General features: G+C 30.7%; 2 protein-coding genes across 2 annotated transcripts; one reads left to right on the top strand and one right to left on the bottom strand.

Annotated features, from left to right (window-relative positions):
- Positions 1-6,794: 6,794 nt before the first annotated feature.
- Positions 6,795-8,759, top strand: LOC133800262 (protein FAR1-RELATED SEQUENCE 5-like). Its single transcript, XM_062238215.1, has 2 exons — positions 6,795-6,929; positions 7,059-8,759. The coding sequence occupies exons 1-2, from the start codon at positions 6,795-6,797 to the stop codon at positions 8,757-8,759; spliced, it is 1,836 nt and encodes a 611-aa protein (XP_062094199.1).
- Positions 8,760-11,965: 3,206 nt separating this feature from the next.
- On the bottom strand, positions 11,966-15,438 carry LOC133800928 (gamma-interferon-responsive lysosomal thiol protein). The gene is made up of 5 exons (XM_062239041.1): positions 15,077-15,438; positions 14,179-14,244; positions 12,738-12,875; positions 12,434-12,526; positions 11,966-12,302 (listed from the first exon to the last, which is right to left on the bottom strand). The coding sequence occupies exons 1-5, from the start codon at positions 15,344-15,346 to the stop codon at positions 12,111-12,113; spliced, it is 759 nt and encodes a 252-aa protein (XP_062095025.1). The 5' UTR covers positions 15,347-15,438; the 3' UTR covers positions 11,966-12,110.
- Between the last annotated feature and the right edge of the window lie 3,939 nt (positions 15,439-19,377).

Below are 19,377 nucleotides of genomic sequence, written 5' to 3'. Positions count from 1 at the left end.
GACTTATTTTTACTCTTGCTGCAACACACGATTGGGATATACAACAAGTTGATATTAATAATGCTTTTTTAAATGGGGATCTTCATGAAACTGTCTACATGACTCAACCACAAGGTTACATTCATTCAGATTTTCCCAACCATGTCTGCAAGTTAAACAAGGCAATTTATGGTCTTAAATAGGCCCCCCACGCCTGGTTTGACAAGTTAAAATCTGCTCTTGTTCAGTGAGGATTTCATAACTCAAAGGCTGACACTAGTTTATTTTTCACCAAGAAAAGTGGCAAACTCATTTTACTACTGGTATATGTTGATGATATCCTAATTACAGGTGAAGACTAAGCTCAGATTTCCAAAGTCATCTCTGATCTTCATCATCAGTTTGCTTTGAAACAGTTAGGTTCGGTGCATTATTTTATGGGGTTTGAGGTGTTTCGAGATTCTACTGGCATCTACTTAACTCAAAGCAAATATACTAAGGATTTATTGGTCAAAACCAATCTTCTTGATACTAAGCCGCATCCTACACCTATGTGTTCTAGTGCCAGACTAACTCTAACTGCAGCAACACCTCTTGAAGATCCAAAATTGTACAGGAGTGTCCTTGGCGCTTTGCAATACCTTACACTTACAAGGCCTGACATTGCCTTCTCTGTAAATCGACTCAGTCAGTTTATCAAAGCTCCCACAACACATCATTGGGCTGCCTGCAAAAGGGTGCTTCGATATTTAGCTGGTACCATCAGTCCTGGTCTTCATTTCACTCCTGTTACTCGGTTTGAACTTCATGGATTCAGTGATGCTAATTGGGCCGGCTGTTTAGATGATCGTAAGTCCACATCAGGGTATTGTATTTATCTTGGAGGCAATCTTCTTAGCTGGTGTTCCAAGAAGCAATGTATTGTAGCTCGATCAAGTACGAAATCCGAGTATCGATCCTTAGCTTTGGCAATAACTGAACTCATATGGCTGCAGTCCTTACTCAGTGAATTACAAGTCTCTCTTGCCTGCTGCCCTATCATCTGGTGTGACAATCTTGGTGCAAGTTCCTTGGCCTCCAATCCGGTTTATCATGCCCGCACCAAACACATTGAGATTGATCTCCATTTTCTCAGAGATAGAGTCATTGCTCAACAGCTTGATATCAGATATGTGGACTCCACCAATCAAGTAGCAGACATTTTAACCAAACCTTTGCCTATTCCTGAGTTTCAATTTCTGGCAGACAAGTTGACACTACAGTTTCCCCCGTGTCACTTGAGGGGGGATGTTAGGCATATAGACAAACAGTTAGATAGTTAGAATATGCTCTCTGTTTTGTAAAAGTTTCTATAACAAATTTCGGTTTGGTTTTGTATAGCTGTCATTTTCTTTTACAATCTTTTCTGTAATCCATGCATATATATACAAGTTCTCTTGGCTATCAACAGTTAGTTGAGCCATCACATTTTTCATCATCATCATCTTTTCTTCTTCACTTTACATTTTCTCTGTTTCTTTCTCACCAAAAGTTCAAGCTATCTTGAACTCTTTCAGCTTGTGAGTCTATTTCTGATTAGAAGAACATTTTCGTAATTTTGACCCGCTGAGGGTATATTTGTAAATATATGTGTTTTGTGATTTAGACCACATTACTATATCGATATATTTGAGTTACTCGGTACGAGGTGATCCTAGTGAACAATGTAGCGGAAAAGTCACAACGGGAATAAATACCCGACTCGGAGTGAGCTTAGGGGTATTTTGGTAATTTGGTACATTACCGGGATTTATTGTGTGATGAGAATTATTTTGGTGTGTTGAAGTTACTTGGGAATTTATGTTATCATTTGAGGATTAGTGGGAATCTCAGGAAAATGACTAAAATGCCATTGGTTATTTGGTCAAAGGGGCATTGACTTGGGTGAGGGTAAATTGTTCTTTTGACCATGGTATTAGATAAAGTTGAGGCTAAGTGCTTAAGCACTGTCTTGTAGCATTTTCCCCACTTTGTCTTGAAGTCCTCTTGAAACACCAAGTAGTTTCCAAAGCTTTTTAAAGCTAGATCAAAAGGAATTCTTGAAGGGAGTTATTGTCAAGGGAATTCATAATTTGGAGGTATAGATTTTTGAAACTTAGTGTTCTTGTGTTCATCTACGTTCTTGAGAAAGTTTGGGGTGATGGGTTGATTTTTGAATTTTTTGAGTTCTTAATGGTTTTGTTAGGAGCTTGAGATTATAAACTTGTTTTCTATTGTTTGGGAGGTCTCAGTGCAGCTGGGAATTGAGATTTGATTTGAAATTCTTGGATTTGGGAAGAGATGGGTTTAGAACCCTAAAATCTTCAATTGAGTTATTGGGTTAGTTTTTGGTGATCCTTTGGTGTTTTAAGGTGCATAGTTAGTATTCTATCTGTTTGAATGTTTGTTTTTGAGGTGGGTTTACATTTGAGATTGATTGGGGTGAGACTTGTGGATTTGAGTTGTAGAAAACGCAACCTAGAATTCTAGGTTTGCGATGTAGCGCCCCTGCGCTAGGAGTAGGTGCCCCTGCCCTTGGTTTGGGCGCCCTTGCCCTATGCCCTTTTCAGCACGAGTAATTTTTAGGGCTTGGGAAGGACTTGGGGGCTTGGGGGGACGATTCTACCACCCCGTTTGGTGGAACTGGAGGCCCTGAGAGTCCGGGATTGGTCCTGGAGTTTGTTTTTGGAATTTGAACTTCACGAGGACATCATTTATGGTTGTGACTAGGGTTACTGCTAGGCTATAGGAAGGATCGTGCTCGGGGTCGTACTCGTTCTTCAGCATAGTACTAGATGTAAGAAAACTGCACCTAGTCTGTGGTTAGGGCTTGAGCCCGGTCATTGAACATGGTTATAACTATGATTAAGATGTTTTTATTAAACATGTCTAATAGTATTGAGCATATCTATGATTAATGATTTATGCATATTTGTATTATCTGATTGAAATGCTTGACTTATGAGTCAAAGGCGGCAATAGCACGCCGAGCGCAGACCAGTATGGTTAGGCCTATCCAGGAGTGTGACATACGCTTGAACAACCTTATGGTCGCTTGGAAATCGAAGCGTCGGGTACGCTTGACTAGCCCTATGGCAGTATTAGTAAATAGGGCTACATGCCCCAGTGTGACTCTATAATCACTTAGCTAAATTGAATGCATGCATGAGTAGAGTTATTACTGCTAGACATGCCATATAAGATTCTAAAATCTATTATTAACTGCTTATGAGCATGTCTATATTTTCTTGCTGAGTCTTGGCTCACGGGTGCTATGTGGTGCAGGTAAGGGAAAGGAGAACCTGGACCAGCCATGAGTTGGAGAGCTTTGGTGGCGACATGTACATATGCAGGCTGTTTGACCACCACGGCCGGGGATTCAAAGAGGAATTAGGGTCAAACTCTAATTTTGCCGTTTAGGCCGGCATGTCTTGTATTCACCCTTTTGAATTGTAAATAACTTTTTAAATGTTTATTTTGGGATCTCATGTACGAATTTAAACTTTGCTTAATGAAAGTAAATATTCCTTTGACAATTTTTTTAATCATAACTCGTTAATTATTTCTAGTTACACGTTTATGTCCAAATGACTTGATTAGCAAGTCCAACAATATTTAAATTACATTGTGTAACAATCTTGGCTATCTAGGGCGTTACAACTTGGTATTAGAGCTGCCAAGGTTTAAGGGTTCATGAAGACTGGCTGGGCATGTACACTAGCCGCTAAAGACAAGCTCGACTTAGAGTTTGGTAATTATTAAGATGGTTATGTGTTCAATTGTTTAAATGAGATATATAAGCCTTGTCTTCCTGTCTAATTAGGAAGCATGAGCTATTCTAATACGGACTGACCCTTGACTATTGTATGCATGTTAAAGATGTCCTTCTTAGCACTATTGTTGCTTGTAAATGCTAAAGAAATGCTTATCAACATCATTGTTGCTTTTGAATGCTAGAAAATGCTTATTAGCACTGCTATCAATTTATAAATGTCAGGTTGTGCTTATTAGCGCTATGTTTGAACATGAGTATGAAACAATTTGCTTATTAGCATGACTGATGTGTGTGAAAGCTATTGAAATGCTTATTAGCATTGTGATTGCAAGTGAATCCTTATTTGATTAGTTTTGGACCGCGGGGTGGTGTTGGATACTTTTATCATTGCTTGATAGGCCGAGTTATTGACTACAGATAAACTTGGAAGTATGCTTCCAAGGCGGTCAGACCGACTAGTCGACCAGGAAATACAGGCACAGAATGATAACTAGGGTCAGGACTCTCCGCCAACCCTTGAGAACTGGAAACAGATGCTTGTTGAAATACAAGCTAGACTGCAAAGACAGGAAGAAGAAATTCACCAGTTGAGATAGCAACAGGTTCCAGCAGACTGCAAAGACAGGAAGAAATTCACATTTTGTATTAATTTAGAAAAATGTGCATGATGACCATTCACTAAAATGGCTAGGTTAATATTAATAATAAGATTTGATTTTTCAAAATCATATTTTATTATTAATGTTTCAGATTTATTTTGTAAACATTATTTGTAGTTTAATTTTTTTTAGTCATTTTCTTCTTCTATAAATAGGGACTCTTCTTTCACAATTGGATGTAATTTTTAGAGTAAATAAACTATCTCACAATTTATACTCACTTTCTTCTCATACTTTATTCTTAGAATTTTGTGAGAATGATGAGCATAATGGTCTAATCTTCCTAGGAATGTTAGGAATGATTCCATATGCTAGTGATGTTATTTTGCTACTTTGATTTACTTTGTTCTTAATATAATGCATTTGAGTTGTTTACGTTCTTTCAACCTCATCTTTATTTTGTTATCTTTATTTACTTGTGCTAATAATATATAGGATTAGTCATGCTCTTTCTATGTATTTCTAATTAGTAAAAGTAATATTGATACATAATTTTATGTCTAATCTTCTATTGCATTATTACCTAGGGTATTTTGTCAATTTTAGATTTTTCATAAAATTAACATTGTGCTCCTAAAAGAAAGAACTTTATAACTCAAGTGGATTTTTGTTAGTAAATAATATATACTTTAATGTTAGATTTTCCAAGTAAATGTTGGAATGCAAACTATTTACTTGTGTAGTTTTGTAAATTAAGTAACTATGTAACTAAATAAGCATATGAATGATTCTTGAAACCGTTCTACTTTTCAACTATTGATTACATCTTATTTTTATTTCACTTGTCTCATTTTATCATTTTATCAAAAAGACAACAAAAAAATCTCAAATCTCTTTTCATTTCCATTTCTATTTATTTCATGTTACTAACTTTTTGTGTTATTTTTCTACTAATCTTTTGGTTTTAGGTTACCTCCTTGTGGATCGACCGTCCGATTTTTACTAAAACTACTACTTAGTGGTTGTCATATTTTTGGCGTTAAACAATTTATTATAAGATAACAGAAAAATAACAAAAAAAATTCAAAATCTATAAACATTTACTATCTACAACATACTAAAGCTTTCGTCTTATGTTAAGGGTATCACTAATTTAGGAAAAATATCATCATTTTCTTAACTAGATTTTACAAAGTTAAAATTGTGGAAATTTCTTGTTTATTTTAAACATCAAATCTTATTTATCTGGAAAAGTGGAGAACTACCCACTTTTAGGAGTATTTAACTAAAATTAGACATTAAATATATGAGTAATGATATGTGCACCCACATATTACACCTAATTTTTACACCATCTGAGGTGGCAGTGCCATGTCATTCAGTCTTTGTAATATTTTTTATTTACAAAATAACCCTATATGTTATCTACTATCACTTTTAGAACCCTATGTCATTTGGTCTTCTTTCTTGAATATTGAGAATAACTGAACATATTTTTCATTCACATTTATTTTACTCTTTATTTTGAATTTCTCATTTTACTGTTCTTTAAACTATACAGCTGCTAACATTTGATTTTCACGGTAAGTTTTTTAATTAAATTTCAGTCATTAATTTAGTATTAAAATATTATTATGCTTTCATATTTAGTCGGCTATTTTTTGAGTTTTTAATTTTTTCTGGTTCGTAAGCTTTTTACTCTGTTATATTTGCTTCTTTGTTGTGGTATTTCGTTTCTGATGAATGAAGATTACGGTTGTGTTATTAGCTTTTTGGGAGGATGGTTATATATGTTTCTGATGAATAAAAATTACGGCTGTGATATTATAGTTTGTTTTATTCACTTTTTCACTTGTTTAGTCTTATAGTTTTGTTTTATTCACTTTTTCAATCCCAGCTTTTATTCATTATTTTGGAGGATTATTAGTATATTATTATACACTCACATAAACAAAAGACTACAACTCTAGGATTGTATATTATTATACTATTTTGTTGTGGTCTTATTAGTATATTATTATAATATTTTTTTTATATTATTATACAACCAATATTTTGATTAAAACATTCTCCAAATTAGACAATTATATACTTATATATAAGTTTTCAATTAAACGTTTACACCAATAATTGATATTGCTATAGACATATATTCAACCAATTATATGTATAAAAAATAATTAATTTTTTTTAAAATTTATGTGTTAATATATAAATATTTCTTTGTTTCACTGTGTAAAAGACTCCAACAATCTCTCAGGCGATTTGGTGTAATTTGTATTTTATTATATTGAATTTTTATGTGCTTAATGTAAATGTAATACATATTATACATGTTTCATTTGTACAGTGTCCAAACCATATAGACTAATTTCATGTCATAAATACTAATTGTTTTATTTCTTAGTTTGTGGAATTAATCTATGGATGAATCTTTGAAAGCAAACCAATCATCAATAAACTCTAATAATAGCCAAGAAGAAAAACATGTTGAAAAGTCTTATGAAGACTTTGATCATCAACAAGCACACAATGAGGAAGATGACAATGATTGCAAGGTAAATCCATTGATCAGAATAGAATTATTTTTCTTCATTTTCTCCTAAGTAATAACTTAAGAGCTTCTTTTTATGTTGTGTTCATTGTTGTCCTCTTAAATTTTGATATATTATTTTTTGATTAACTAGGATGCTATTGATATCAATGTGAATGATAAAGTTGTTGAGCCAAGTATAGGAATGATGTTTAATTCAATTGATGAATTACTGGAATATTATAGAAAGTATGGAAATCAATTCGGATTTGAAGTAGGTATAAGAAGTTCGACCAAGGGAGATGATGGAGAACTAAAATATGTTTCAATGGCATGCACTCGTAATGGAAAGCCAACACACAATAGTAGCAATGCTTTGAAGTTGTATCCATCAATAAAGATAGATTGTAAAGCTAAAATTAGAGCAAAAATATGTAGTAGTAAAACCGTGCAGGTAGTTTCTTTTGTGCTTGACCATAATCACGAACTAAGTACACCTAGAAAAGTTCGGTATCACAAGGTGAATAGAATTATCCAGTCATATGTGAAAAAAAATTTGGAAATAAATGATAGAGCTGGTATAAGACCAAATAAGAATTTTAACTCTTTTGTAGTTGAAATGGGAGGTCATGATAAGGTTCCTTTTTTGGAGAAAGATTGTAGAAATTTAATTGCAAAAGTAAGACGTCTACGACTTGGAGGAGGAGATGATGTTACACTTCAAAAGTATTTCATGAAAATGCAAAGTGATAATGCAAACTTCTTTTACGTGATGGATTTAGATGAGAAGAGTCGAATAAAAAATATATTTTGGGCAGATGCAAGAAGTAAGGCTGCATATGAGGAGTTTGGTGATGTTGTGAGTTTTGCCACTACTTACCTCACTAATAAATATGACATGCCATTTGCTGCATTTGTAGGGGTGAATCATCATGGACAATCCACATTATTAGGATGTGCATTACTATCAAACGAAGATACTAAAATATTTATTTGGCTATTTGAGTCTTGGCTTGCATGTATGTCTAATCATGCTCCAAATGCGATAATCACTGATCAAGATAAGGCAATGCAAAATGCAATTGAGATCACTTTTCCTAATACACGACATAGGTGGTGTTTGTGGCATATAATGAAGAAGATTCTAGAGAAACTAAAAGGTTATACTCAGTATAAGTCTATTAAGTCTTCCTTATCAAATGTTGTTTGTGAGACATTGACAAAAAATGAATTTGAAGAGAAATGGATGGAATTCATTAAGCTTCATGAGCTGCATGCTAATGAGTGGCTATTAGGTATTTATAATGAGAGAAAACGTTGGGTGCCAACTTTTGTGAAGGATACTTTTTGGGCTGGAATGTCTACAACACAACGTAGTGAAAGCATGAATGCATTCTTTGATGGGTATGTGAATTCAAAAACTACTTTGAAGCAATTTGTAGAACAATATGAGAATGCTTTGCGAGACAAGGTTGAAAAGGAAAATCATGAAAATTTTAATTCTTTCAACTTGCGAATATCGTGTATCACTATGTATGCAATGGAGAAACAATATCAAGATGCATATACAACTTCAAAGTTCAAAGAGATTCAACAAGAGTTCAAGGGTAAACTTTATTGTGAAATATCTTCGTACAAAGATATCAATGAAACTATTTCTGAATTTGTTGTGGCTGAAGATGTTTTATTTGGAGATCATAATCGATGTGTATCTTTCATGGTGAACCTAAACAAAGAGAATTCAGAAGTTAATTGCAACTGTCAGTTGTTTGAATTCAAGGGAATCTTGTGCGGACATGCAATTTCTGTTCTAATCCACAAAAAGTTTTTTGTGTTTCAGATAAGTACATATTGAGGCGATGGAGGAAAGATGTAAAAAGACATCACACTAAGATAAAATAAGTTATGACAATTGGAGTGACAAACCGAAATCACGTCGTTTTGATAACATGTGTAATTTTACAAAGTTGCAGATTTGGCAGCCGAAGATGAGAACAAGTGTAATTTAGTGATGGAGATGGCACACGATCTTAGTGAGAAATTCATTTCAAATGGTGACAAGTGGGAAGTGAAAAATAAGATACAAAACAATGATTATGTGAATGAAATATCACAGAAAAGTACTAAGATTCATAGCCCATGTGCAGCTCGAAGTAAAGGTCGTCCTCCTTTCAAACGAAAGCAATCCAAGATTGACCAAATTGTTCACAAAAAAAAAGACAAAAGAAAATTACAATGGAGTCAAACGACCAAAAAACAAGGTACGTTCAACCTTAATTTATTGAATAAATTTTGCAATTTTCTTTATTATTTTCACTTGTTGTGATATTGTTATTGTGGAGTGGTGATGCTTATTCACTGATGTAATGATATTGTGGCTACATTGCTGAATACATATTGAATTTTTTCAGATTCTTAATATTCCTACATCGAGAGACAATATTGTGCAGCCTCCACTTTGTGAAACGGTAATAATTGTACCAAATTATTTCAACTGAATGCGTGTCAAATTTAATCTAATTTTTTTTCATGTTTTTTATTTGCTAAACTTTAAGTGAAATGAGTAAAATCATGAGTGTTTTGATGCTTCTTTTCTTTGTTTGGGGACAATGTTTAAGGTAGTCTTGGTTTTTTTTTTTTCAACTCATTCAGAACTAAACTTTGGATTGTTCCAAATACTTGCATGTTTTCCTTTTGCCTTGGGAAATTTCTCAAATGAATTGTGTGTTGTTTATTTCTTTGATTGTAAAAATAAGATCTTGGTGAAAAGAGACACTATAGGTTTGATTTTTCTTTATTACATGTTCATCTTTTTCTTTCTTACTCTTTTGATTTTAATTTTATTGCTGCATATATCCTTTTAGATTTGGATGATTTGATTATGCTCTTTTGCTTTATAAATGATGTAGATAATATATTATTTTAATTATATGGATTTAGTTTTTAAACAAAAAAAGAAAAAACTCTCTAAATATAGTTTGTAATTATATGGTGACAAAGTTTGTAATAAATTTATGACTTTCCAAATAAATTAAAAAGAGATATAAAAAAGAATTGATATATTTTCTGAAATGTAAATTATAAATAAGAATGGATGTAATAAAATCATGACCTATAAATGTATAATAATATACTAAAAATCTTCCAAAATAATAAATAAAAAATGAGATTGAAAAAGATAATAAACAAAAGTTTATAAATAGAAATTCATCACTCTCCAATATAAACATACATATAAACATATATAGTTTTAAAGAATATTAAAATGAATAAGTGTAAAATATATGTCATTGATAAGTGTGATCCGATGGTACTCAATATTCAATAAAGAAGATTAAAAAAAGTGGGGTTCTAAAAATAATAGTAGATAAAATATAGGGTTATTTTGTAAATAAAAAATATTACAAAGACTGAATGACATGGCACTGCCACATCAGATGGTGTAAAAATTGGGTGTAATATGTGGGTGCACATATCATTACTCTAAATGTATTTAGTTAAACTTTACTCGTTATTATCATGAGGCTTCCCAAATTATCTTTATTTGAGTACATGGTTCTAAGTATTGTTGTAGTGTGTATTATATGTATCATATTATAGTTAAATTGGAAATGCATATTAATTGTAGTGTGTCATATATATGTGTGAAAACTATATTTATAGGATTGTATTCAATCTATGAAAAATGATTTTTTAAAATGTAAACATCAAGGCTTAAAATCTAAACCACAACTATTTAAAGTTTAAACCACAAAACTTAAAATGTAAACCACAATCCTTTATAATATAAATCTTAAGACATAAAATCTAAACCACGATCTTTTAAAATTTACACCATAACTTTTCAAAATGTAAACCACAAAACTGAAAATTTAAATCATAAAGCTTAAAAGTTAAATCACGACTCTTTAAAATTTAAACCACGATTTTTAAAATTTAAACTCCTAGGCTTAAAATCTAAACCACGACCATATAAAATATAAATCATGATCTTTTAAAATTTAAACGACTTTTTAAAATTTAATCCACTAGTCTTTAAAATTTAAAGCATGACTATTTAAAATTTAAACTACATCTCTTTAAAATTTAAACCACAATGCTTAAAATTTAAACCATAAAACTTAAATTTAAACCACAATGCTTAAAATTTATACCATAAGGCTAAAAATTTAAACCACAAGGCTTAAAATCTAAACCATGACCATATAAAATATAAGTCAAGATTTTTTAAAATCTAAATCAAGATTCTTTAAAATTTAAACCACTAGTCTTTAAAATTTAAACCACGAGACTTAAAATTTAAAATACAAGGCTTAAGATCTAAACCACGATCATATAATATATAAAACATGATCTTTTAAAATCTAAACGACGACTCTTTAAAATTTAAACCACAAGACTTAAAGTTTAAACCATAAGGCTGAAAATATAAACCACGACTCTTTAAAATTTAAACTACAAGGCTTAAAAGTTAAACCACTAGGCTTAAAATCTAAACCATGACCATATAACATATTAACCATGATCCTTTAAAATTTAAAGCGCGACTCTTTAAAATTTAAACCAATAGTAATTAAAATTTAAACTATACGGTTTAAAATTTAAACCAAAAGGCTTAAAATCTAAACCACAATGCTTAAAAGTTAAACTACTAGGCTTAAAATCTAAACCACAACCATATAAAATATAAATCATGATCCTTTAAAATATATACCACGACTCTTTAAATTTAAATCACTAGTCTTTAAAATTCAGACCACAATGCTTAAAATTTAAACCACGACTCTTTAAAATTTAAACCGCAATGCTTAAAATTTAAATCACGACTCTTTAAAAATTAAACCATAAAGCTTAAAAGTTAAACCACTAGACTTGAAATCTAAACCACGATCATATAAAATATAAATCATAATAATTTAAAATTTAAACCACGACTTTTTAAAATTCAAACCACAAGACTTAAAATTTAAATTACTGACTATTTACTATTTAAACCACAATGCTTAAAAGGTAAAATACTAGGCTTAAAATTTAAATTACGACCGCATAAAATATCCACCGTTAAAAGAAAAACACAGTTCTTAAATTTTGATCCAAGTCATGCCAATCTTAACAAACCAAACATTTTGTTTGGGGTCAGATTATGATACCATTAATATTGCTATATTTTATATAAAAACATTACATTATACAATATAAAATAATATTATTTACGAATTTTCTCAGCTAATCCTAATGATGTAAAGCTTCTTGATTCACCTTCATAGCAAACTTCAGGAATTGAGTCTACTTGCTGACCATTTAGTTCAATATTCTCAGCTGAAACTGATCTACAAGCCTCTGGTGTAGGAGACCCTTTGTAAGCCTTGCAAATGTAAGCCATAAAGTTTTCATAATCCTGCATTTTAAAAACAATTTGAGAAAAAATATTCATATATATTTTTTTAATTATTACAAAATAATTATATTTTGATAATTTTTTACAAAATGTTATTACTAAAGAATGTCGAGTAAGCCAAAAGGACTAACCTCTTGAAGTGGTCGATTATTAACTATGACCCATGGAACAAATCTATGTGCAGGGTTAAGCATAGCTGTTTCATTTCCATATCTATGCTCAATCTATCAAAACCAAGATTATTAGCAAAAGAATGAGTTTTGGATGTAGTTCTCGCACATTACAAGTAATAAACAACATTATTTGCACAATATCGCAATAATAATGTTGGATATTAACACAATATTATGTATAGCGTGCTACGGGTCGGTCCCAAAAAAGAACTACATCCTATACCTACACATAAATGGAATAAAAGATAGGTTAGTAACTAACCACATTGCCATAGCCAGTGTTGTAGCAGTCAATGGGGACAGTGCCCAACCTTGAGATTTCAAAACAATTGGCCCACTCTTTGTGCCTGTTCTTCAAACTCAATTTCTCCACACAGTGGATAAATCTAAAATGCCGGTCCTGCAACCAACTCAAACCAAATTGTAACCAAATTATGCATCATTGTTAAATCATCATCTACAATAGTGATGACAACATACAGTCACACATTGGGACCACGCTATAAATTGAAATGAGGCAGCTAATTCAGAATTCTAAATTGTAAAGGGTTTTAGATGTAATTTTCTTTTTTAGAGACACTTTAAAAAGAAAAAATAAAACTTGAGGGGCTTCTAAAAATGTCGATTTCCCAAACCTAATAGGGCGGCAATTCTCCATCTTAGAAAAGCTACTTTATGCGAAATCCTCTCTTATTAATTTTTAATTTTTGTAATACAATTATAATAAAAAAAATTAAACTAAATTTATGTTGTACATTATATATACTATTATGTAATTTATATAATTAGTAATTAATAAATTTATAAAATATAAATAAATATTATAATCATGTAAAATAAGGTACCTAAATACCCATCTATATCCAATATAGTGTACCCAAACCTTATTTTTTTTAAATCAACAGGTAACACCCACCTTATCTAGAATTTATTATGAATGCATCAATGCTCTCACAAAATTTATCATTTTTTTTTATATACTAATTTTACTATTGTATTTTATTTTATTGATTGACATGTGAATTACAATATTAATTTATAATAGGGAATATACTTATTTGGTACCCTGTGTTTTTGCAAAATATCATTTTGGTACCCTCTGTTTTCAATAATGCTCATATGGTACCCTGTATTTTAAAATCGTACATATTTAGTACCCTAAACTCAGATTTGATAGATAAAATTTTGTCAATATGATCAAACTGTCATCAGTTATATGCAATTATGTAATTAAATTTAAATTTGTAACTTACATAATTGACAGCAGTTTAATTAAATTGACAAAATTTTATCTATCAAATCTGAATTTAGGGTACCATATGATCATTATTGAAAACAGAGGGTACCAAAATGATACTTTGAAAAAAAAATGAAATTAACTTTCGACAATTTTTTAAGTTAATTTCTTTGGGGAAAAAGAATTGTTGTACTTTTATACATTTCAAGGCTAAATAAACAAATGAGGGTGGTGGCCTACTAATTTTGATGATAAAATAAAAGAATCGAAATGATATAATTTTGATAAATTATAAACAATGTGCATCGTAAATACAAGTTGATTTTACTAGGACCCAAATAGTTTATATTTCACTATACTAAACAATTACTAAATGTTACATTATATTATAAATGACTTTTTTAACTTTTTTTTTATTTGCATATTGATATTTCAAAAAATAAATTTTTTTGGTAATAAGTCTTACCACATCGGGATATACAGTAATAGTGCAGGCCTCCATTGTGTTCAACAAGCATTCATCTGCTCCATGCTGCACCATAAAATTTTAACAAAAAAAAAATCAATTAAATTTTTCATACAACTCATCAATTAAATAGAAATTTATTTTATTTTATTTTATTTTGATGTTGAGAAAATTAAATGTAACAATCAACATAATAATCAGTAAGTTGCACGTGGAAACCCTTAAGTATACAGCACAAATCATAAAAATGGTCAACTAAAGCATTTAAGGACATGATCCAAAACTCACCATAAATAGAATTAATTCTGTAAATACCAGTTATTAATTTTATAAATCACACTATTATAATTATTAAAGATTAAAACAAATACATTTATTGAATTATGATGGCCCCATGGGCCCATTTCTATATTGGACTTCGGAGGACTAGAAGGCTAGGCCGCTTCTTACTTATCCATAGACATGTCTAAATCACAAACAATTAAACCAAAGTGATGTAATTAAGATTATTAAGCTAAATATAGTGTAATAGTATGGATATAAAGCTTTAGTTTGATAACTTTTTGATTAAATTTCAGAAACGAGATGGTTGGAAATTAAAAGAAAATTTACACACTTTCATCAAAAATAGCATTTATTTTTAAAGCCATGAATTTTACCATAAGATTACAACTTAAAGATTTATACCGATTAGCGAACGTTACTGTCGTAATCCAGAAGACAGAAAATTCCAAAAGCACAAACCAAACTTGGGTATAAAGTCACAAAGTTCTTATTCCACATTATCAGAAAAAGTAACCCATTTTCCAAAGTTCAAGCCAATAATGATATTTTTAAAAGAATAATCATAACAATAATTTTGGGGAGAGAGAGAGAGAGAGAGAGAGAGATGATGAACCTGGCAAACGATAGAGCCATCAGGTTTGGTCCAAGCATTACCCCAAGGGACGAGTCTGAGATCGACGACGGAGATGAGACCGTTTTGGAAGAGCTTCACCAAATGGTTGACGATGAAATTGGCACAGTACGGACACAGAGACTCGTAGTACAAAGAAACTTGGACCTTCTGAGCATTAGAACCCAGAGACCCAAGTGGGTTTATGGAGAGAAACAGAATCAGGAAACCCACCAGTCCCAGAACGCTCGACGAAGGTACAACACCCGCCATTAATGTCAGATCGAATCCAAGACAGAGCTGACCAGAGAAAAAAAAAAAAACTCTTTGAGAGTTTTGCTTGCTTTTGTTCTGTTCTGTATCTATATAATGAATCCCCTCATAGCATTTTTATTTGGACTCGAAATATGAAATTACCAAAATGTTTTCACAACTGAGAGTAATTTGTGGTTGTTATATGATGAGAGACATTAATGTTGAGGGTATTTTGGTCTTTTTGTTGATTTGTTTTGTTTTACTGTTCTAGTTGGCTTTTTTTTTTTGGTCAGTTACCATGAATACTTTGTCGTGCAATTGTCCACTGGAGGAAAGAATATTGATGTAGTTTTGCTGACATTATTCGTGTCAGAATAAATCTTGACCTTTCATTTGGGTAAAACTCACCTAGTTAGAGAATGGAGTGCTGAGATTTGTCACTAAAAGTTTGGGAATTCTAAAGGAAAAATAGGATGCAGTGAATAAAATCATCTACAATAAAAAAAATACAAATAACTTATTATATTTGGCACCAAAAGTGAATATATTATATATAGCACAATTTTTAGCAAAAATTGTTTTAAAATTTATTATTTTATTAATGTTAATTTAATATTTATTAAAAATATACAAAAAAAAATAATTATTTTTCTTTATATTTTATTATTAGTAGTATAGGATAATAATAAAAGAAATATGAATGTGTAGCATTTAATGCAAATAAATAAAAAAAAATGACATAAAAGTAAATAAAAAAATGTAGTATTTATGATGATACAAAATATGTCTTATGTTATATTGTATGTCAAATTTTGCCAAATTTTTAGCATGTGCTAAATTTGGCACAATTTTATGCACACCATTAGAGTAAGTTTTTTTGTAAAGTATTAGTGAACTATATTTTAACAATCAATCACCAATTTGGCACTAAGTATATCTTTTATTAAAAAATCAACAAGTAATATGAAAGGTTGTAGTTAAATTATTAAATAATTTTCTTTTTGTTGCAAAAGCTACTTTCTGCACTAATTTTGTATGAATTTTTTAATTAATTAATAAAAACCTTAAAATATATATTTAACATTGAAAATTTATTTGAATTTTTTTTAAATAATAAATAATTTAAAAAATCTAACGTAAAAAATATTTAATTATAATTAAACTAAAGTTTAATTCAATTTAAGTTGTATAACTTTTTCATGTTAGAAATTTTAAATTATTTTTTATTTTAAATAAATTTTTAAAGTTAGAAATATTTATTTTAGATTTTTATTAATTAATTAACATTTAAACAAAATTGGTGTAAAATATAATTTTTGTAACAAAAAAAATTACTTAGTTTGAAGCAAAAAAAAAAACTAATTAACGATATAAGTGCAACATATTAGACTACATACCGCCGCAAAAAAGAACCTACTTAATGATTTTTGTGCAATTTTTTAGACTATTTATTTAATTTTGCTACAAATTTCTCTTAAAAATATGTTGGAGTTATGTAGTATAATGTGTTAGGATTCAAAACTGTCCTTTTTGTCTGTATTTATTTTATCACGATAAAATAAATCATTAAACTAAAGTAAATATAAACAAAAAACTCAGTAGTGGCATTCAAAATCACTTGCTAATTTTGGAATTTGATGTAATACTAATAGGGAATTGAAGCACTTTAGACTTAAGCTATACTTTCTAACTCTCATATCCCAAGAATTTATGTAATTACATCAATAAATAATACTAATTATTTAACTTTTTTATTTTTTAATTTCAAATTAATATATTTTTAAAAATTATATATTTTCAACTATCTTCATTTTTTAGTAAAAATATTTTTCATCTTTCTAAAATTATTATTTTTCTATTGTATTAATTTTTCATGTGAATTTTTTATAGTAGAAATAGTTATATAAAATATTGCGGGAGATTATAATTCCTTTATTAAATTTTAAGGTAACAGGGGACTAGTACAGTATTGTGTCTTTTTTGTAAATGGTGTATCAGTGAGACCTAAAGAAATGTGTTTATTTTGAATATTGCTAAAAAAAGGATATTCAAGGGAGAGGTGATAAATTTTCAATTGCAAATCTTTGTTGAAGAATATGAGTCTTTAACCTCAAATCCATCAAAATCTATTTACCTAAATCTTTCAACTCATTGGCGTTGTAATTCTTCCATTGAAAGGCAAGTGACTGAACTCTTCAAAAATGGGCAACTAACCTCAATTTGTCGTCCACATCTCACATGTGGTTAACAGATCGTTATTATTTTGGCGAAGTCGCATTCATGACGTACCTAAAGATATATATGTTGTGATTGGTTAAATAGATAGTGAAATTAGTTAGGCACAAAGAGGTTGTGCAAAAACCATAACGATTTCACAAAAGTCAACATGTGAGAGTTAACTTTCAGTATAGATATTTATAAATCATCTTTTTGGGTCCAAAGTGTTTCTTTGGAGTATATGAGAGTACTTAAAACGTTTGGGAGTATTTGGGGATGTTTTGAGACAAATTTTGGAGTTTCAATATAGAGGCATTAATTGGCGATGCGTTGCCTCTGGGAGGCAACGTGTCACACAACCAAAATTTCATAGACCATGCGACATGTCGCCTAGTGCTAGGCGACGCATCGCCTATTGCCAGGCGACGCGTCGCCTAGGCCGTCCATACGTGTCCAAACAATGACATGTTTTGGCTCTAAAATTCAAATTAAAAGTTTCTATTCTCATTGGTTGAGTCTAATGAGGTTCCTATACTATTTAAATGGTTCATTTTAGTTAATTAGTGACATCTTTCTCCCTCTAAAAAGAACTCTCTCTCTCTCTCTAGCTTTTAAGATTACTAGTTTTCTCTAAGATCATCATCAACAAAGCTTGACATGTATGAAGGATCAAGGCTTGTAAATCCCAATCTCATTCCATTGTAGTAGCTTCAAGCAATTTCAATAAGATTGCTAGGAATAGAGATTTTTGGACAATAAATCTACATTTGTGTCAAGCCTTTTTACTTTTGTGTTTCACATAAAATCATAGCTTTGTAATTTTGTGTTTGAAGGTTATTCTTCAAGAAAGGTCCACTCTACAGTTTGATTCTTTTGAGTTTATGTAATTTTTTATTATCTATACATATAAAGTTAGATTATTTGTTGTTTATGCTTTGAGTTGTAATACAAAACAAGGTTGATTAAGCCTAATCTCCAACAATAAAAAAAATTATCTCTTAACCTTTGTTTTGTATCAAAGTTTGTATATCTTTAAGGTTCTACTAACCAAATCCATGGAAGAAAGCTCCTCAATCTCAGCTCTCAAATTTATGTCTCAAGATCTAGTAAGACTAGATAGGTTTGATGGCTCAAATTTTGTAAGATGGCAAAACAAGATCAAGTTCCTCCTCACAACTTTGAAGGTGCACTACATCCTTGACAAAACTTTGAAGACTTTGGAGCCCCCAAAGGATGATGATTCTTAAGATGTGATCAAAGAAATGAAGAAAAGGGAAGAGAGTGAACTCATTTGTAGAGGCCACATACTCAATGCGTTGTCAAATCATCTCTATGATCTTTGCACAAATACTACATTGATAAAGGAGATATGGGAAGCTCTTGAGAAGAAATACAAAACTGAAGAAGAAGAAGGTACCAAGAAATTCTTTATCACTCAATACACGAAATTTAAATTCTTTGATGCTAAACCATTACTCCCCCAAGTACATGAACTTCAAGTTATTATGAATAAGGTGTCTACTCTTAAGATAACATTGTCGAAACCCTTCATTGTGGGAGGGATTATAGCTAAACTACCTCCATCTTGGACAGGCTATAGAAAGAAGATCATCCATAAGAATGAAGAGATATCTTTGGAAGAAATCTTGAAGCACATAAGGATTGAAGATGAGTCTCATTCTAAAGACAAGTGCATGGAAGAGTCCAATGTTGAGATATTCAAGGCTAACACCAAAGAGAAACCCTCTCAATCTAAAGGGAACACTCACAAGAAGCCCCAATCAAATAAGGATACTCATCTAGCCCCAAGAAAGAATGAAGATCAATTCAAG

The sequence above is a fragment of the Humulus lupulus genome, chromosome 9, assembly GCF_963169125.1.
Source record: "Humulus lupulus chromosome 9, drHumLupu1.1, whole genome shotgun sequence".
NCBI lineage: Eukaryota > Viridiplantae > Streptophyta > Magnoliopsida > Rosales > Cannabaceae > Humulus > Humulus lupulus.
The sequence above is the reverse complement of the archived record's forward strand: the minus strand, read 5'-3'. Positions and strand labels throughout refer to the sequence as shown.

Bases quoted from the DNA above. Each gene is read 5' to 3' on its own strand.
- LOC133800928 (XM_062239041.1), bottom strand. From the start codon at position 15,346: ATGGCGGGTGTTGTACCTTCGTCGAGCGTTCTGGGACTGGTGGGTTTC. The intron at 14,245-15,076 runs GTTCATCATCTC...TTTATGGTGCAG, and splicing joins ATGGCTCTATCGTTTGCCAG to CATGGAGCAGATGAATGCTT. The intron at 12,876-14,178 runs GTAAGACTTATT...AGTTGGTTGCAG, and splicing joins TTACTGTATATCCCGATGTG to GACCGGCATTTTAGATTTAT.
- LOC133800262 (XM_062238215.1), top strand. From the start codon at position 6,795: ATGGATGAATCTTTGAAAGCAAACCAATCATCAATAAACTCTAATAAT. The intron at 6,930-7,058 runs GTAAATCCATTG...TTGATTAACTAG, and splicing joins AAGATGACAATGATTGCAAG to GATGCTATTGATATCAATGT.